Raw genomic sequence first — 19,776 nt, 5'->3', positions numbered from 1 at the left:
CTACGGCTCCTGTGGCTTCCCCTATTATTTCCCAAATCCATTCTGTCAAGTGTGCCCTGTAACTCGTTGATTGCTTCAGTAATTCTTGGTTGTGCTTCAGCCAAGCTCCTCATAATCTCATCAAGATTGAGTGGAATCTATCTCTCCTGTCTGGGTGGGCTCCACTGTCCTCCAGGTATATCACCCATATTAGTCTCAAAGGGTGGTTCTGTGACAAAATTTAAATCCACTCTAGGCCTCCTACGTGTGTAATATCTGTAGGTGCCAAATCTGCCTCGCTGCATAGAATTATTCTGATGACCCCCAGGCTGGCAGGATCATCAGCTCTGATACCACTGAAAGATCCCTAAATAGGTCTTTTGCTGCCCTGTTTCGTTTTTAATTTAATAAACTATATTTTGGAGCCTTTTTGGTGTTCTTAGAGACTAGACAGAAGATGCAGAAGAGTTTGTTTCTTTTGTGTTGTTTTTTGGTGATGGGGTTTGCAACATATGACAAGAAACAACATAAAAATGAAATGTAATCGAGAGATCAGCTTCTAATTTTTTATATGACAGCAGATTACAATCATCTAGAAGTGAAATAACATTCACATGTACAAGCAGAAAACATACCAAAGATCCAGTGCTAGGGTTTGAGGCTAGTTTGCTAACCAAAAAATGGATACAAGCTGAGAAGGATGGTGTAGGAGCAGATCAGTGGATCCAATCAACTTATTCTACCATAAGATGAATTACCAATAACAAATTGGGCAAGAACCCAATTACCAGCTGGAAATCCAACCTTTGCCAGGCAAAATTATACAATTTTGACCTTCTTTTCCCACTATTTTGCTCACCCTGATCACAAATCTAGTCAGTTGACTATGATTTCTTCCACACTACCCTTTCTAATCCCAACAATGAGATCAAGCACAAGAAATGGAGTTAGAACCCTCCATTTAATTTTAAATTGATGCACAGCCTTCTAGAATGGTACGGCTGCAATTATGAAACCCACACTTGCTGCAATTTCAAGACAAACTGCTTAGAACTGATATATCATACCTAATGGTGATTGTTGGGTTGGTTTTGTTGCTAAATTGACCCCCATTGGGTCTAGACAAGGCACATCCTTGTCCCACGTGGGCAAATTAGTGGGTAAACCTCCACTACTAATGCAGATCTGAGGGTTTACTTCCTCCAAACACCTGCAATTTCTGCTGCTAATGCAGAGTTGAGAAAATCAGAAAATAAAATAATAACATAATGCCAGTTCCTTCCTCCAAAAAGTCTAATAACCTTTTCCAAGGAGTGGTGTAACCCTAAATGGAATATCCAACTAAAAAAGCATCTTCCTTGGCATCTTTTGAGTCTACGTAGCTGAAAGGCTTAAAGGCTTTTAAAGTAAGACAAGGGTCCCACCATGCCATGTCATTTAAGTGATTTGAGCAAAGGGGTGGCGTTGACATTAAAGGGGCCACTTTATTAAAACATAAGCCTTTATTAAAAAAAGAAACTTAGGCTTATAAAGTAACTTTATAAAAGTTAGAAATTCCCTTATTAACTTTTGACACTTAGAAATTTTTAAGTGCCTTTATTCAACAAATGCAATGTGGGAATTGCATCAAAAAGATGGGGACACGACAAATTCCTTAATGATGTTAGCGACTTCCTCAGCCTAGAGCATGCAGCGACTCATATACTTAAGACAGCCACTATATTTTGTTAAGAAAGGAGACAAAGATCTAGTTAATAATAAACATCAATAATATTTAGAGAGGCAGCGCTTAAAGAATTGTTTACATGAACCGACCAAAGGTTGTGTCTATTAAGAAGGATATCTCTTTCAAGAGATACCACCTCTCATGAAGGGGTGTGTGAAAGATATTTATTCAAAGGAGAGAATCGATTGAGGAAGGGGTGTGAAGACTTTTTATTACTTATTCATTTCCATATTTGGATCGCTCTAGTAGAGGAGAAGATTATAACATGGAAGCATATATTTCAAATAAATAAATCAGGCAAGACTACATAATCAAATTGCATGATCGTAAGATTTGAATCAAACAAATTCATTCCAAGCGGCATGGAACCATTAAGGAAAGAAAGAATATAAAAAGAACCCAGACTGCTCGCATTCATATCGAACATTGGAAGGAGATAAAAAACATTAAAGGAGAATAGAGTGTCTTACAAACATAACTATCCCTGGTATATCAATTTGTACTCTCTGCTGTTTATAATAATAATATATTGAAATTGTTGTTGAATCATATGGAGAACTTGTATTGCTGTATATCAGACATATATATATTAACATAGTTCCTTGAAGTAATCTTAATAAAATATTGAATACAAATTATACAATAAATTACAGATATTCTGCTATTAGAAATGCACTATTTATTTGCAGCACTCTATTCTATTCAAATCATGGCTGCTTAATTGCTATGATGTACATAGAAGAGACTATACTTGTCATATTAGAATCAGTCACGATTAATTTATCCAGGTTATGTATCATTCACTATAAATAAGAAATATGTTTCTTTAAATAATGATTGTGTATGTTTGCATCATATAAATACACTCTTGTAGAGAGAGGTATGAGATGTAATGAAGGGCGATGAGGGGCTCAAAGGTAGGCCGTTCTAGAATGACCCAAGTGGCGTCTAGGACCTTGAAGGCCTTTACCTTGAGAAGTCAAGGAACCCAGGTTACATTCTCTACCGAACCCCACAAGATATTGTCAACCTGGGAAAAATAGGAAATGGAGGGTAAGCTAGTACAGGCCACCAAGTGGAGCAAGAGGATTGTTGAAGGCAATCTCTCTTGGGCTTAATGTAGAAATCGCTACAAGCAAATCTTCATGTCTCTTTCTCTCCAATTCTTATGTATTATAATTTTAAGTGTTTTTGTCTAACTCTAACAATAAGATAAATATGCATTTGTACGTGTTCTTATGTTTTATATGCAGGATCTACATGCAAGAGTTCATTTGTTTAGCAAGTTGCTGATTGGTAAGTTCAAACCCTAACCCTCATTTGTGTAATTCATGGTTCTCAGGTAAAAGTTACTGCAATTTGGGAAGGGGACATTACAGAGAGTATATATAGTGCCTGATGATCGGTTAAGCCTGCCAACCGTCGGCAACTGCTGCAACCTCTTGGGAACAACTAATTACATTGCCAAGTATACTAACAAAACATTATTTATTATTAAGGCAATTTTGCCGACTACATTTACAATCAAAAAGCATGACAATAGTATGGTTAGATTTATTTAAAACCATGAATAGAAAGACAAAGTTTACCTTGTACAATCAGCATTTCCCTCCAGGTATGCCATTATAGATTGCAAACACTTCTTCTCCAAAGGCAAGCTTTGTAGTTCCATTTGTGTACAGGATTGCAAAACAATGAAATATCTATGGAGTACCCGATAAACTAAAATCTGCACCATTCATTGAAACATGTATAATCAAAATTCCCCTAAAGTATGTATAACAAGTTATGCATTTAATTTTAAATACAAATCTGGCTACAATGTTACCTGAGAGAAGGCACGCAAGCTGTGGTGGTGTGAAGTCAAAAATGGAAGAATTGGAGGAAGCAGTTTCTCTAGAAGCTCCAACTGGAGTGAAGTTGGTGAAATGTGCATCAACAAATGGACAGCAATGAAAACATAGGAAGAAAGTGCCTGCATTTTTATGAGAAACTTAGTTGGAAACTAGTTTACGAATAGGGAAAAAGATTAAAGTTTACAAGCATAGAAATGTTTGTTGGAGGACTTCGTATGGATAAAGTTATTAATCTCACCTGAGGTTTCATGCTGTAATCACATAATATTGGAACTATTTGCTCCACTATCTGTTAGATGGACAGCATTTTCAGTCAAAAACATAACCATCACAATCTAACATTTACTCTTTAGTTCAACCTAATACCCTTTCCAAAGAGAAAATAGAATGTAGAGAATGAAAATCCTTAAACTCAGTTAACAATTTATAGCAAAGATTAGAAAAAGTGAGAAGCTTTCAAATGCGGAAATTGAGATTGGATTTCCATTTTTAGAATTGCATAAAGCTGCAGCAATAGGTTTACAGTTGCCAAAATATAGTTACTTTCTATATTCTCCAAAAAAAATCTTTGGTAGCTTTCTCATTGTCTTGTGTTTTTTTTTAAGATATTAGTACAAATTTTATGCAGTGCAGGAAAAAAAAACTGCCCACAAATAAATCTTTAACCATTGTATATATACATATATATGTATATAACATGTATATGTATGTATATATGTGTATGTATAATGTATGTGTGTATCTATAAATATCTAGTTGACTATATTTTTGGCCCAGATTCAAGCATTCGACTTTCAACATTCAAGGCCTAAGGTGAGATTTTCAAGTTCAAGAGGATAAAAAATTCAAGAATGAATGAACACAACCTTCTACTAGCTAAAACATAGACCAACATTCTGTTGCAACATAAATATTTGAATAGAAAATAGATGTAGCTTTCTATTGGCTAAAGTAGAGACTAACAGATCTACATCAATAAGAAATGATTAAACATATGAACATCATACAATTACAGAAAAATAAATTGCTAAGTAGTAAACATAGCCACTACTAAATGAATAACAAACATCAATTCAAAGTTTCACAAAGTTACTCAATTCAGTTTACTTTTTAAGTATAAATCACAAAAAACAAAAGCTTTTGTTGAATCACAGTTTTTAGTTTTTATGGCAAAGTCTAGCCCTGTCTGTGCTTGATAGTTTGTCCACCTTAAATTAGAAATTTTCTGCAAGACTTGACTATTAACAGTCTGGTGCTTGCATTTGAGGATAAAAAAGTCATTTGGCGATTTCCATTTAATGCGAAAACCCCCATAAAATCTTTAATAGTATGCACACTTGTTAATTTTGTCAGATTTAGGTATAGTTAGATCTCAAAGATCTTCCCCATATAATTTGAAGAACAGTTATACTGTACATGCTATTCTAGTTTGAATTGTTTGACAGCAAACTAATCAAAATGCTAACAGTTTTTCTTGATTCCACTAGGGAAATTTGTGATCTTTGTATTTTGCAGCTCATTAGGTGCACATTGGGGCTTGATTTGCCATTTGAATTCATTGTCTTAACACTTGACTTCTCTCCGTGTTGTTTCATGATTGTTTCACCATACCTGTCTTTTTCTTCTTTCTTCTCTTCATTTGTAACCCAATAGATTCCTTTAAAGAAATTCCTCAGGTTTTTCTAGCTGATAACTTCTACCATTACTTCTCCTCAGGCATAGCTAGAGTAACTCATGCACGTACATCTTGGATTCACCATAACTAAGATCCTTATTTTCCTTGCAAAAATTATTAGTTTGAAAAGACCAAGGACATGGCAATTTTACAAATATGATTGGAAAAAGAATAAATAACTTGTACCTAATGTAACACTAAGGATATACTGACAATTATCTTAAAAAGGGAGACTTAAAACTAAAGTTTCATAAGTATACTAACAATTGGATCTTTCTGGGGACCATGGGACAGACTTGGGCCATAGGAAAACTTTATAATTTCTGCAAACACAAGTGACCATTGTATTATTCATGACTAATGGAACAAGCCTATCATGACACCTTGCTCAATACAAAAGTATAAGCAAACACATCACATAAAAGTGAAAAGCATAACAGCATAGAAAACATGGGCAGCAACACTACCTACCTATCTATGGACAAAAAGAAGACATACTAGCTAGATGAAGCCATTAATGGGTTAGGAAAAGAAAAATCCCCTCCATTCAAGTTGGGATTCTAACTGTAGCAGTTCATGTCCTAAAAAACTCTGAAAATTTTTCATGAAGATCAAACATTCAAGTGAGCAGGAATCGCCATGCAACAAAATCTCTACTACAAACTCAATGATAAGCATCATTTCTGAATGGTCTTCTTCTGCAAGGGAAACCTTTCAAGTAGGTGAAGATATTGTGCCTCCTTTTCTATGTATCTAGCAAGATCGTGCAATGTGGCACATCTATGAGACTAACAGTCTTTACATGTCTAATTTGCTCCTCTCCTCTCACTCTAGCATATTCAACCTTGAACTTGGTTAAAGCATCATCTTTGAGAAAGGCTGAAGATGAACGAAAATTTCAATAACTTGCTCTTGCATTTCCAAGTCCACAATTGATATTAAATATGCACCTTGTGCTTGCAACACTTCTTCAAAATTTGCATCTGTCAAATCTCCATCTAATAACCCATCCAAGTCTGATTCTTCTAGTATTAGATCATTATCAACATACACGCACTGAAGAAAAACTTCCACTTTAAGTGACAAACTTCGTCAACCATCATTCCATAGTGGTAATCTGTGGACAAACTAAGTATCTTCAATTTTGTCTTGTACAAATTCTACAAATAATCCCTAAACTGTAGATAAGAACACCTCTGATGCATCCTTAACTATTGTGCAGGCAAAGCCTTCTTGCTCATTGAAAGTAGTTGGATCTTCATAATGCCTTGAGGATTCTTGGGAGACTTTATCGTCATTATCAAACAAATGACATGCAATGTCTTCCAACACAAAAGATTGCTCTCCTCCAAAGAAAAAAGACAAGACCTGAGAAGAAGATAGGAAATCTAATACTTGCTCCTGATTAGATGATTTATGAGTGAACCTAAGCTCTTGAAAACAAGACACTATTAGTGGCTTTTCCCACAAGCACTCCTCATGTACTCTCTTGGTTTTAGGTCTTTTCTCTTTCACTACTATTGAATTCCATGAACATACAACATCATTGAAAGTATTTACCTTTCCAACACAAACAAGTCCATTTTGAATATATCCTATCATATACTAGCCATCAAGTTCATCTTGAAAATGTTGTAGGTTGCCCGAGAACCTATGATTGATTTGAAGGAAGCCCTAAGCAGAAAAATGTGGAGTTTTTCTAAACAATTTATAGCATTCTAGTTGCTTGTCTCAAGGAGAGGGTAAAAATTGAATTTGCTATCAATAGAAGGTGCCTCTAAGGCAAATCTTTTCGGAGGCAAAAGTCAGAAACGATAATTTATGTTGATCTTTTGAAGATTTCCTTGATGCTACTAAGATATACTATGCCATTGAATTCCCCTCTTCATATTTGTCATATAATTCATCGCTTATAGGAGACAAGTTCTAGAACTTGGGACTATTGGTCAAATGAAATCTTTTCTGATTTCACTAGTGGTGGTCATGTCATCCTTCAAGCATAATTCCTCATGCCTATGTGTCATCTTCCTCCTCAATGTCACAAGTTTTCATCATAAGGTAACCTTTGATGGAAGGGCATTGATGAAGTAGCTCTGAAGGATTTATAGAGAAGGCCTTGAAGATTTATCAACAAGCTCTTGCATGCACGCACTATTATCCTTTTTCACATTTGAGAATTGGGCAAAAATAAAATTGTTGTCCTCATTTTTGAATTTTCAAAAATGTGACAACCCCTACAAATTTTTGCTTAAAATGCATTTTTTTGTCTCCAAGACACGTTTTATGAGGTGCAAAACTCACATTTGTTAGTGTCAAATCATTGGGGGGTGTCTTTGCCATCATTGTCCAAGTTTTGGTGAGTTTCCTAGCTTTTTGTGCAATTTCGGGTTTCAGAGCAGTCACCAGAGGTTGAAGATTTTACACTTAAGGCATGCTTCCCGAGGCAAAAAAATTGCTTCTTGTTGGACTGGACTAATCTTCGGTCCATCCTCGATTAACGTTTCAAATTTCATCGCGTTTCGAGTTCGTTTGATATGTTTTTTCTTCAATTTCGAGTTTTTTCTTCTTGACTGCAGGTGAAAATTTTCCTTTGATTGCAAGTTTTAATTTTCTCATGTTTTTGTGTTGTAAGGAAATTTTAAAACAATTACAAGTACACTTTATTTAAAACCTATCACTTGTAATTTACTTTTTATTTCCCCCTTGCTTTTTATGTCTTTTAAGTCATTGTAGGAACTTTTTGGACAAATTACATGTGAATTTAAAATTATAAGTATAAAAAGAACTTGTAATTTCTTTTAAAAGTTCCTATTTAAGTGATTTTAAGTTGTGGTAAGGATTCTTTTTCTCTATTACAAGTTTTAATGTTCTTTTTACTTGTAATAGGGTTTTTATTTCCCTATTACATGTTTTATGTCCTTTAACTCATTTTTAAACTTGTAATGGGGATTTTATTTCCCTATTACAAGTTGTTCTGCTCTTTATTTTTGTGTTCTTCCTTTAAAACCCGAATTTGCCCAAATGAAGGAAAAAATGATGTAATTTAAAACTTGTAAATGGGTTTTAGAAACCCGAATGCATCTTTTGGAGGGCACATTTTGCTTGCACTTGCAAATGAAGAACCCGAAATGCATTTTTGCTCCCAAAAAACCTGTTTTTCATGGTTTGAATCCGGTTTTCATTGAGGAATGCATTGAATGAAGGAGGTGGGACGTTTTGTTCCTCATTTGCTGGTTTATGGGCCATGTTTCCTTTCTATTTGGGAGGCGTTTTTACTGATTTGGAGCCAAATATTTGCCCCATTATGGACGTTTTTCAAACACGTGTTGTTGCATTTTGATCCTCCATTGCAAGGCGTTTTTCCTTCTCCATCCCCAACGTGGATTGGCAACATGATTGAAGGCGTTTTTCTTCCTCCTTCCATGCTGTTTTTTGTGCAAAGAGTTTGAATCTGAGTTTGTCTTGGACGCAACAAGGATTCTAACGTTTTTCCTTCATCTTTTATTTAAAGAGCTGATTGGTTCTTTCAGAGATTATTCATCTCTTTCAAGGGCATCTTGATCAAGCAAGTGAAAGTTCTTCCCATTTTGCTAACTTCTTTGAATGCAATTTGGAGATTGCATTGTTTTTCCCCTTTATATTTTTTTACCTGCTCACTTGTATTCGGGTTTTAATTTCCGATTACAAGTAACTTTGGTAATGTTGACCTTTCCCTTTGGTAAAAAGAGTTAACCTTCGTTTTACAAAATTTACAAATGTTGCAGAATTGTCATGAGACTCATTCATTTGATTTCGGGTTTTACAAATCTGATTGCAAACAAGAGTTTTTCCCATTTTCCAAGTTTGCCATTACCGGTTGGTATCATCCTTTCCATCCGCAATTGTTGTCTTTGGTCATAAGCTTCATTTCCCTCATATCAAGATCCCTTTTCCCACCATTTCATCCACTCATTTCACACCTTCATTCATTTTTCCCATTTTAAGTCTTCACTTGCAGTCAACCTTCCAAAACCCGAAATTGGTTAAAAATGCACTCAAAAACACTTGAAAATGAGTCTTAAAGGTCCAATTACAAGTGCAAACTTGTGTTTTCCCATTACACATATGAAGTTTCATGCTTATCTTCCATATTTGCAAGTCAATGCTCTTGTTTTTCCACACATGTAATGCAATATCCAAAACCCAAAATTCACTTGTGAGCCCATTTTTGCATCAATTTATCTCTTCCCTTGTCAGTCTTGTTTGCACACACGATCTACCAAATCAATAAATTAAGACATGGACCTTATTTTGCAAGCAGATTTCAGGATTGGAGGATGATACAAAGAAGAGATACAACAAAAATTCATGGATGCAAATTATAGAATGCTTTCAAGACAGAGATGGTCATGACATGAAAAGAGGAAGGCAGCCCTTTCCCTCCTGAAAAGCTAGTACCACCCCAAGCAAGAAGATAAGGTTGAAATTCGTTGGCCAAGGATACGAAGATCATTAAGGATGCAAATTCACGTTCCGGTTCAAGATGTCGTCGCCAATCCAGAATACTTCAAGTTCTAGCATCCTGAAGCAGCATGAAGATCATCACAGACAAAGGATGATGTAGTTGGAGTTGTGTCTTTGGACACTTGAATTAATTATGCATTTGTAATTTTGTTTTGACAAGTTACATGTAAAAAAAAACAACTATGTAAGTGCAAGTTAATTCATCACTTGCACTTTTGTAATTATATGTAAAGCAACTACAAGTTGAGTTCAATTAGGACTGTAGTTGGAATAAGTCATGGTGGTTGACAAAATTTCTCAAATTAGTTGGGATCCTCCCACCTTTTTCTCAAGCCTCCTCTCGTATAAATACTTGAGAAGATCTATTGTAATCTTTATCTTTTGGCAATGCATCAAAATTCTGCCAGATTGTATGTGCACTCTAGGACTTTGAGCTTAGATGAAAATCAGATTGCTTTAAATAAAAGAGGCAAGTTGTGTTGAGACCTTGTGCCAATTCAAGTTGTTATGTGACGACATTTTTTGGAGTTGATTGTGAGTTTTGTTCTATTGTTCAAGAGAGATTTAAATTCAATCTTACAGACTTTGAGCTGCTAATTGCATTTGGAGATATATGTTTGGTTTTCAGATTTGGTCTTGTAGACTTTGAGCTGCTTATCATATTTGAAGCTAGTGTGGAAAGATCAAGTGGGAAGATAGCTTGTAGACTTTGTGCTGCTTCTATTTTTAAGACTTGTGCATGTAAGGTGAAGTGCATCATGTAGTTAGACTTGGAGCTACTACATACTGTGCTTGGTTAGCAGAAAATCATCTAAAAAGGTTGATAGGAGAATAGATAGTTGAAGATTTTGAGCTTTCTTTTTTGTTTTCCCGTCCTGAGAAAGTGACGGAGGTCTTTGTGCTTTCATGAAAACTTTTATTCTCTTTATGTTCCAATCATCCTACAAAAAAGTCTCATTTTTGTATTTTTTGTTATTTATTTCCAATTGCTATTACTTTTTTGTGAAGAGAAAAGAGTATAGTTTTTTCTTGAAAGAAGAAGAAAGATTGTTGTCTTAGCCATATTAGATTAGTTTAGTTTGTAGATTGGGGGAGCCTTCCCTAAATTAGGAGAGTATCATAATCACACACTATGGCTGAAACCACAATTTTGCACATTCCTAGGTGTACAAAATTTTCAACCAACAAAAATGACTATCCAAAATTGGTCTAAAGCATGATAAAAAAATTATTCATGATCTTCTAGTTGGTGATGCAACATGTGGTGAGATAATGAAAGATTTTTGTTGTTGCTTCAATTAGGATTTGAACAAAAACTTCCACTTTGACATCTTTATTTGCTAGTCCGAGAATGCTACAAGCAATGGTGATGGCTAAAATATGCTCATTGGGATGTTGCATTCTACAACCATGGAATTTTGGAAGAAAATTCTTGAACCTTGTGGAAAATCATGACAAGATGCAAGGACCAAGTTACCAACACTACCTCTTGAGGACAAAAGAAGTATTCGGAGGATCATTGTTATGGGTGTGATCACCCATTTCTTGAGTTGTTTCATGATTTGAATTTCAATTCTTGCAAAAGTATTAATGAGCTCTTAAAGTGTTAGTCAAGATGAACCTTCATTTGAATGTGTGCAAGCGGGTGTCCAAAAGACAAAATAAAAAAATCTTGACTTTTGCCATGATATGATTGTTAGGGGTCAATAACACATGTTAGTTGTTGTTGGGATGGGTGTTTATGTCTTGTTTATGTTTATATTTATGTTTGAGTCGCAGAGAGGTTGCGGTGGGGTAGTTGATAGTTAGTGATGGTTGGCAACTTGGCCAACCGTCGGGTCTATATATGAATCGGGTGGAACCTCAGCAAGGATGGGATTGTACTCGCATATTCTGGGGAATTCAATAAAGATATCATTCTTCTGGTATAGTTGTTTGTTATTGTTACTTATGCTTTGATATATGAATGTTCTGTTACATGAATAATTGGTACGTGTGGGAGATCTTTGTTTTATCCGTGAGTTTACCAACCTCACATTAAGGACTAAACATTTTGGCGCCACTGCCTGAACGAACCTAGAGATAACTATGGTGGCAGGAATTAATGGGCCGGCCATTCAACCAACAATTAATTGTCGTGTACAGCGACACATATGAAGAAAGTACCGCGGAAGAGGCACGAGAGGATCAATTGACGACAGACTTGGTAGAGTTGTGGGACGTGCCGGTCACGCAGTACGTGCACAGGGAGGCTCAGGAGAGAGCCGTCTCTGAAGGCACGGTACGTGGTGAACTCACCGTTAGCACTCCCGTCTTTGACCTGCTCGAAAGTATTCCAAGGTTACTCGCGAGAAATCTGATTGCACTTCAAGACCGAAGGGAGGAAACTGCACCGGAACTCCGTCGGCAACAAGTACTCCAAAGGTACGAAGAGCAGAACCATAGGGAGGAAGAGGAGAGGGAGACAAGCCGACGCCATACCTCCAGCACTTAATGCCCCTACAGCCAAACAAAGACAAACGTACCACTACCACCGAAGGAGTAGACGAGGGAACTGTACGAAGATCTCTCTATATAAAAGAACGGGCAGAGCGGAGACGACAGCTAAGGGAGGTTGCTGACTCGAAGAGCCCTGAGAAATGTAGTAGAAGTCGGAATCGTAGTCGGGAGAGACAAAGGTCGTGTACGTGGAAGGAATTGGCGGAGGTCGCCAGGAACCTGCCACTTCCAGACGTAGCGGAGGAAGATCTCCCTGACCAGGCCCCACACTCGACATCGAGTAAAGAAGACTCTGGAGCCGAGTCGCAGAGCAACCCGTCAGAGTATTCTGAACAAGGAGAGGAGGCGGTACGGGACCTGCACGAAGAGGTCGCCAATATTTTTGAGGCAACATTATCCGGTCAGATCCAGAAACCCCGGGAAGGAGGGACTATAGGAGCGAGGGTGACCAAAGCTCTGCGGATAGGGGTCCAACCAGGTCAAGAGCGTACGGTACCTTCCAAACACATAACACCTTCCGGGCATATAGTAACTTCCAAGCGCAACATAAAACCCTCCAGACAAAAACAATGGCACACACCCTGAAGAAACAAAAGCTTCCAAAATTCATGGGCGACGGGTCGAAGGATCCCGTGCGACATTGTAAGACATGCATCACCATTTGGGAGGCAAATGGCCAGGACGACCAGGATTACTGGTTGAAGGCATTTCCAGCCACTCTGCAAGAAATAGCAATTGATTGGTATACAGAACTGGATGTCCAGTATAAAATGTCCTGGAACAATCTGAAGAAGGCTTTCCAAGAGGAGTTCAAACTCCTACGGGATGACAATGAAATCATGGCGGAGATTTACAATACCAAGCAGGGAAAAAGTGAAAGTGTGCAGGAATATAACAAAAGGTTGAGGGAACTACTTAACAACATGGAGAACCAGTCGGCCGATGGCCTCAAGAAGAGATGGTTTGTTGAAGGACTGGTATCGTCTCTCCGACGAAAGATGAAGGTGGTCCCTCTGCCCTCGTATGACGAAGCATACAACCGTGCGATGGATATTGAAAGTGAAAATAAGACATCCCGAGGGAAGCGTCGGGTGAGCGATGGTGACAGTACGAATGAAGACAGCGATGGGGGGTCCAAAACCGTGCAAGCACTCCAAAGGGATATGATGAGGATGATGAAAGAACAAAAGGCTGACAAAGAAAGTCACAAGGAAGGAAAGGAACTATGGTGCACCGACTGCAAGACAGAAGGGCACACTAAGGGGAGTTGCCCTCGTAAAGCTTTCTGTGATATCTGCCAAGTAATGGGACATTCCATTAAGGAATGCCTGTACAACTTGAAAGCACGGAGCACACAAGTGCTCAACGCCCAACCTGACCAAGTCACACCACCAACAACACCTCCGAAGCCGGCAGCAAACTCTGATGCCTCTCCTGGAGGGTACCAAAACAATTGGCGGGGTAACAACAGGCCCAATAATAACATGCTGAGGAGTAGAATTCAATACAACGCAAAGGGAAGACCCATGATCCAATGCCGAAAATGCAACGAATGGGGTCACTTTGCGCGGGAATGTCAAAATGGAGATGATGCAGGAAGTTTGCTATGCAAATGGTGCAGTTCGGGGAATCATGAGGACACAGAGTGTCCAAAGCAAAAAGGGGTGAATATGTTGGAGGTAGAAGAACCGGAGGAAGGCGTACTGGCAATCACAAGATTGCAAAACAAGAAAGCCATGTATCCTGACCCTCACACGAAGAAGGAAAGACTCCAGGAAGCCAAGGCAAATATTGAGCGGGCGATGGAAGAAGAATAGAGGGCCTCGCACCCGATTACCAGTACCCCACTCTAGTCAGGATTGGAGAAAACTATCATTAAGCAGATGTTATAGACCACCATACCCGTACAGGTATCCGACCTTCTACAAACCATGCCACAATTGAGGATGGCCCTGACAAATGCAGTTGGTGACATCACCGTCGACCAAGAACATCGGACGGCGACAGAACCACCTAGTGCGGCTCCGGTGAAGGAACTTGGTATGGATGCCATGGACCCTATGCTGCTCACGGTAAGCATTGGACTGAAACCTGTCGTGGTGGAGATGGACATAATGGGACAGAAGCTCACAAACACCATTGTGGATGGCGGGTCTGGAGTCAACGTGCTACCGGAAGAAACTTGGAGAGGCCTGGGCAAGCCTACCCTCTGGCCACCAACACTTCATCTCATCGGTGCGGATCAGCATGGCATCAAACCTCTCGAGAATCTCATGGCACAAAAGGTGGTGATCGAGACACAACAATTCCTTCTGGACTTCGTAGTCATTCCATTGGAGAGAAAAGCATATGATGCCGTCCTGGGAAGGGGATGGTTGATCATGGCTAGAGCCAATCATAACTGGAAGAAGAATACACTCTCAATCGAGAGTGAAAGGCATAAGCATGTGATTGACCTGAGGAATCAGTCCATCAGTAAAGAGCTTGCGTCGTCTGTCTCCGACTCGGAGGACTCAAATAGACGGGAGTGGGGTTCCGGAGGAGACAGAGGAGGGAAGGAACCCAACGAAGAAGGAGTGTTGGAACTGGATGGATGCTCTGAAGATGGAACTAGTTCGCTGGCTGGCCCCTTCAATTGGCAGATGGAGGACTACGGGGTCTTCCACCCAGAGTGCCACATGCTGCAAATATGCGAGATTGGGGAATCAAGTGGCGGTATGGAAGAGCAGTCATTTCCCCCGGAGTACGATAGGTACCAGGAGGGAATAGCACGAGTGGATGACACACCAACCCACCAATTTGAATGAGACAAACCCATCAAGTACGAGGAAAGGGATGTGAAAAAAACCAATCTAGGCAAGGACGAGGACCCGCAGGTGATACTCGTAGGGGATGACTGGAACCCCGTAATGAAGGCGGTGGCTTTCAGGATATTTTTGGAATACAAGGACATCTTTGCCTGGACCTACAAGGACTTGAAGGGGGTGCCACCGGAATTGTGCGTACATCGCATATCCCTCATACCAGGAGCCCAACCCGTACGAAGGAGACCGTACAAGATGAACAAGAACTATGCGGCCAAGGTGAATGAGGAAATCAACAAAATGTTGGAGGCTGGGATCATATTCAAAGTGGAAACTAGTGACTGGGTTTCCCCAATAGTCATTTCTCTCAAGAAGGAAGCTAATCAAATAAGGATATGCATGGACTTTAGGTACCTAAACGCAATAAAAATCAAAGATCCATTCCCAATCCCATTCACTGACAGCATCCTGGAAGAAGTAGCTGGGCATGAGATATACACATTTCTGGATGGGTTCTCAGGATACAATCAAATAAGTATTGCGAAAGAAGATAAGCTAAAGACCACATTCGTGGTGGAGGAGGGGGTGTACGCCTACAATTGCATGCCCTTCGGGCTATATAATGCACCGGCAACCTTTCAGAGAATAATTTTACACATTTATGACAAAATGTTCGTAGGAAATTTCAAGGCATTCTTGGATGACTGGTCGACTTTCAGTGATCAGGACACCCATCTAAAGGCACTCGGAGAATGTATGGAGAGGTGCCGGAAAGCTAGGCTGGCTCTTAACCCAAGGAAGTGCAGGTTTATGGTACCGCAAGGGAAGCTTCTCGGCCACATCGTTTGTAAAGGTGGTCTGTAGATAGACCCGGATAAGATAGGAGTGATTGCCAACATGGAGAATCCAATGAATGTGATAGGGGTGAAGTCATTCTTGGGCCATGTTGGCTACTACCGGAGATTTATCAAAGGCTTTGCACAAGTCTCCTGGCCCCTAGATAAGCTGACAAGGAAGGGAGAGTTGTTTGTATGGGATATGGAGCAGGAAGAAGCCTTCAAGGAATTGAAAGATCGACTGGTAAGTGCACCAATACTAGTGTACCCGAATTGGAATAAGGAGTTCCACGTGCACGTTGATACCCCCAACTTTGCGATTGGTGCTACCCTCGCACAAGTAGGGACGCAAAGACTAGATCATTCCATTTTCTTCGCCAGCCGACTTTTGTCAAGGGCTGAACGAAACTACATCACAACGGAGACAGAGGCACTTGGGATGGTGTACGCGGTACAAAAGTTTTGCCACTACCTGTTGGCTACTCCGTTCACGTTTTACGTGGACCATCAAGCACTAATGTATCTAGTAAATAAACCAATTATCCAGGGACGAGTAAGTAGATGGCTACCACTCCTACGAGAATTCACCTTCACCATTATTGTACGGCCAGGCAAGTCCCGTATGATAGCCAGCCAACTATCAAGGATCAGATCAGGAGAACCGACCAAAGGGGTGAACGAGGACTTCCCAGATGCACACTTGTTCCAGATTGCAGTACTACCATTGTGGTACGAGAATATCGGTCAGTACCTCTCTACTTCCACATTCCCAAAGGAGATGCCCTCAGGGGAACGGCGGAAGCTGGCACTAAAGAGTAAGACCTTCTAGCGAATCAATGGTTTGTTATATAAAATGGGCCCCGACCAAATCCTGAGGAGATGTGTTATGGAGGAGGAAATCCCCAGTGTGTTGAAGGAAGCACATAACGGGTTAGCAGGCGGACACATGGGACCAGCTGCAATTGCCAGGAAAGTATTTTTGGCTGGTCTGTGGTGGCCAACTCTACACACTAACGCCCGGGAGTGGGTGGTCGGGTGTGACACTTGTCAACGTGCAGGAAAACCACTCAAGCAGGAGTTCATGCCCCTTTTTCGCTAGCAGCCACAGGAGCTATTTGAACGATGGGGTTTGGACTTTGTAGGACCCTTGAAGCCGAGTAGCATGCACAGGTGCAAATATATTGTAGTGGCTACAGAATACCTCACCGAGTGTGCAGAAGCGAAAGCCTTGCAAGATAACACGGCTCTGAGTACGACACAGTTCTTGTATGAACAGATCGCCACAAGGTATGGGATACCCCTTCAAATCACCAGTGACAAGGGAGTGCAGTTTGTCAACCAAGTAATCCGTACCATGACCGAGAATTCAAAATCTTTCACAACCAATCTAGTCTGTACTACCCACGAGCTAACGGACAGGCAAAAGCAACCAACATGGTGTTGGTGTCAATAATAAACAAGTCGTGTGGGGTGGAGCAGGAAGACTGGGAGGAAAGGCTACCAGCCGTACTGTGGGCCTACCGCACAACCTACAAGGTCACCACGGGGCATAACCCGTTCCAGCTCATGTATGAGCAGGAGACAGTGGTACCGACCGAGTACACCGTACCTAGCCTCCGGGTGGCGGTGGATAATAGACTCGGTGATGAAGAAAGCCTGAGTGCAAGGCTTGACAACCTGATGAAACTGGACGAACAAAGGGTAATGGCACAATGGGCAATGGAGGTAGCGCAATGACGGCGGAAGTGCTGGCATGACAAGCACCTACGGCGGGTCAACTTCCGGCCAGGGCAATTGGTTTTGAAGTATACCGGCCAGAACGAACTCCGACCGGGGAAGTTTAAAGTTCGTTGGCTCGCACCCTATAAGATCAAAGAGGTCGGCAAGAATGGGGTGGTGAAGCTATCCACTCTGGATAACAATCCAATCAGGGACCCAGTGAATGGTTCAAAACTGAAAATCTACAAAGAACGGAACAAACCGGTGATCGGGATCAACATGTTGAGATACACTACAAAAGGGAACTGGACCATTGCCCAGAGCAAGGAAGTCGACGAAGACCCGGTGGTAAAAGAAGAGCCCTACCGGAGAGATGAAGAGTGGGCAAAGCCTTTTGCAGCCATGGAAGAGCGACTTGTGCCAAAGCAGGTGGAAGGTGTTGCGGTTCCCAGGAACCACAAGCATCTCACAAACGCATATTTTGGGGAGCCAGTTGTATGGGTACGGGTTTCAAGACATTGGAAGAAGCGGGCCCCATATGAAGAACTTCGAGAAGGGTATGTAGCATACGATATCGATGAAGAGGTTGAAGCCCGAATGAAAGCCGAGAGTGCAAATAAAGAGGAGGAACCGGTAGACCTGGAGGCGGAACTTGACTTAGAGGAGTACGGGGCAACCCTAGGTCCCTGTTTAAAAATGGTGCTGAAAATAGAAGACTTATTCATCATCGCCTCCCAGCCAGGCGAAGCGGAAGCCGAACCCAATTCATTATACCGAGTGATCCCTAATCCCGCAGGACCACTGGAGGTTGATGGAGAAAAAGTAAAATGGTACCAACAGTACGGAGGCCGCTACATTGACGGGCGATATAAGGGGGTGGGACCCGCTCCGTTAGTTGACAAGATATGGGACCTGGAGTATGTGGGGTCGTGTTGTGCACAAGAATGCTATAGGAGGTTGTCGCACATCTGTATGCGGTTGCACAATTCAAAGATAAAGCTGAAGACCCAGAACGACCCCTCAGGAATTAAGAGGAGCAGAGGAGACGAGGACGTCGACCAAGGGTCAAACAAAAGGTGGAAGGAAGTCGGGACGAGTGGCAAGGGAAGAGCAAGGAAGAAATATAGTACCCGAAAAACGAGGAAACTAAGGGGGCGGAAAGATCATTCAGCAGCATTGGTAGAGGTGATAAGCTACCCTGTGAATCACAAAGGGCCATCTAAACGATGTAACCTAACCCCGAGATACCTTGGTAAACTGAAGGTACGAAGAATTACATTTAAACAGTGTTATCAAATAAAAGAATTAAAACAATTGATAAGAGACGGGATATTAAAAATAGGAAAAGAAAAGTATATGGAGGAGATAAAAAGGCGGAGATTGGTTAAAAATTAAAGTGCAAGGCAAAAGTAAGGGAAATAAGTAAGGAAAAAATACAATTAATAAAGAGGCAATTGTTTTATAAAAAAATAATGAAATATTTAACCCTAGCCCTAACACTGAAAAGACCAAATGATTATTTAAAACCCCACAGAACTTATTTGTACACACCACATAGGTAGAATCGAGACAGAGAAAGAGCCCGTCGAAGAGAAAGTTGTAGAGAAAAAAGAAGGTGCCAAGCAAGGTCGTACAGGTCAGTACACATCATGCTAGTACAAGAACAAACCGTACGGACGACGGAGGCAAAAGGAATTCGCAAGCTGAAGCCAAAAAATCCGTACGGCCTTGACAGACCGTACGACGTACAGACTAAGGAAGGAAGAGTGAGGAGTCCGTACGGCGGTGATAGCCCGTACGGTGTACGACCAAGTGAGGCAAGGAAAAGGCACTACGACGTACAGCCTACAAACAGGGGGTATGTTGATCACCCGTACGGCGTATGGTTGACAAAGAAGGGAGTCTAGCATACCCCGTACGGTGTACAACCTACAAGGGGAGGAATCTGTATGTAGAAGAGAGGAATACCGTATGGCAAAACATTGCACCCACAGGAAACTAAGTTGTACAATCTTGTACGATTACCAGCGGATAAAGGAGAAAAATTGTACGGTCAGAAAACGGACATACCGTACGTGCAGGATCCGTACAATCCCCTCCTTCCCAACGTCCATACACGCATGGAGCAGTTGTATAAAAAGTTTGAGGGTATCTATGTAGAGATTTGTGCCATCTGTGT

General features: G+C 40.6%; 1 protein-coding gene across 9 annotated transcripts in view; it reads right to left on the bottom strand.

Annotated features, from left to right (window-relative positions):
* The window catches only part of LOC131067769 (uncharacterized), a 290,039-nt gene that overhangs the window by 53,933 nt on the left and 216,330 nt on the right, over nt 1-19,776 (bottom strand). For all 9 annotated transcript variants that reach the window (XM_058002912.1, XM_058002916.1, XM_058002917.1 and 6 more), the window contains 3 exons: nt 3,800-3,850; nt 3,534-3,680; nt 3,295-3,434 (listed from right to left, as the gene is read on the bottom strand). In XM_058002912.1, coding sequence (XP_057858895.1) covers nt 3,295-3,434; nt 3,534-3,680; nt 3,800-3,850 — 338 coding nt within the window. The remainder of the gene's footprint in view (nt 1-3,294; nt 3,435-3,533; nt 3,681-3,799; nt 3,851-19,776) is intronic.

The sequence above is a fragment of the Cryptomeria japonica genome, chromosome 5 (assembly GCF_030272615.1).
Source record: "Cryptomeria japonica chromosome 5, Sugi_1.0, whole genome shotgun sequence".
In the NCBI taxonomy this organism is placed as follows: domain Eukaryota; kingdom Viridiplantae; phylum Streptophyta; class Pinopsida; order Cupressales; family Cupressaceae; genus Cryptomeria; species Cryptomeria japonica.
Note: the sequence above shows the minus strand (reverse complement) of the source record. Positions and strands in the feature narration are given on the sequence as shown.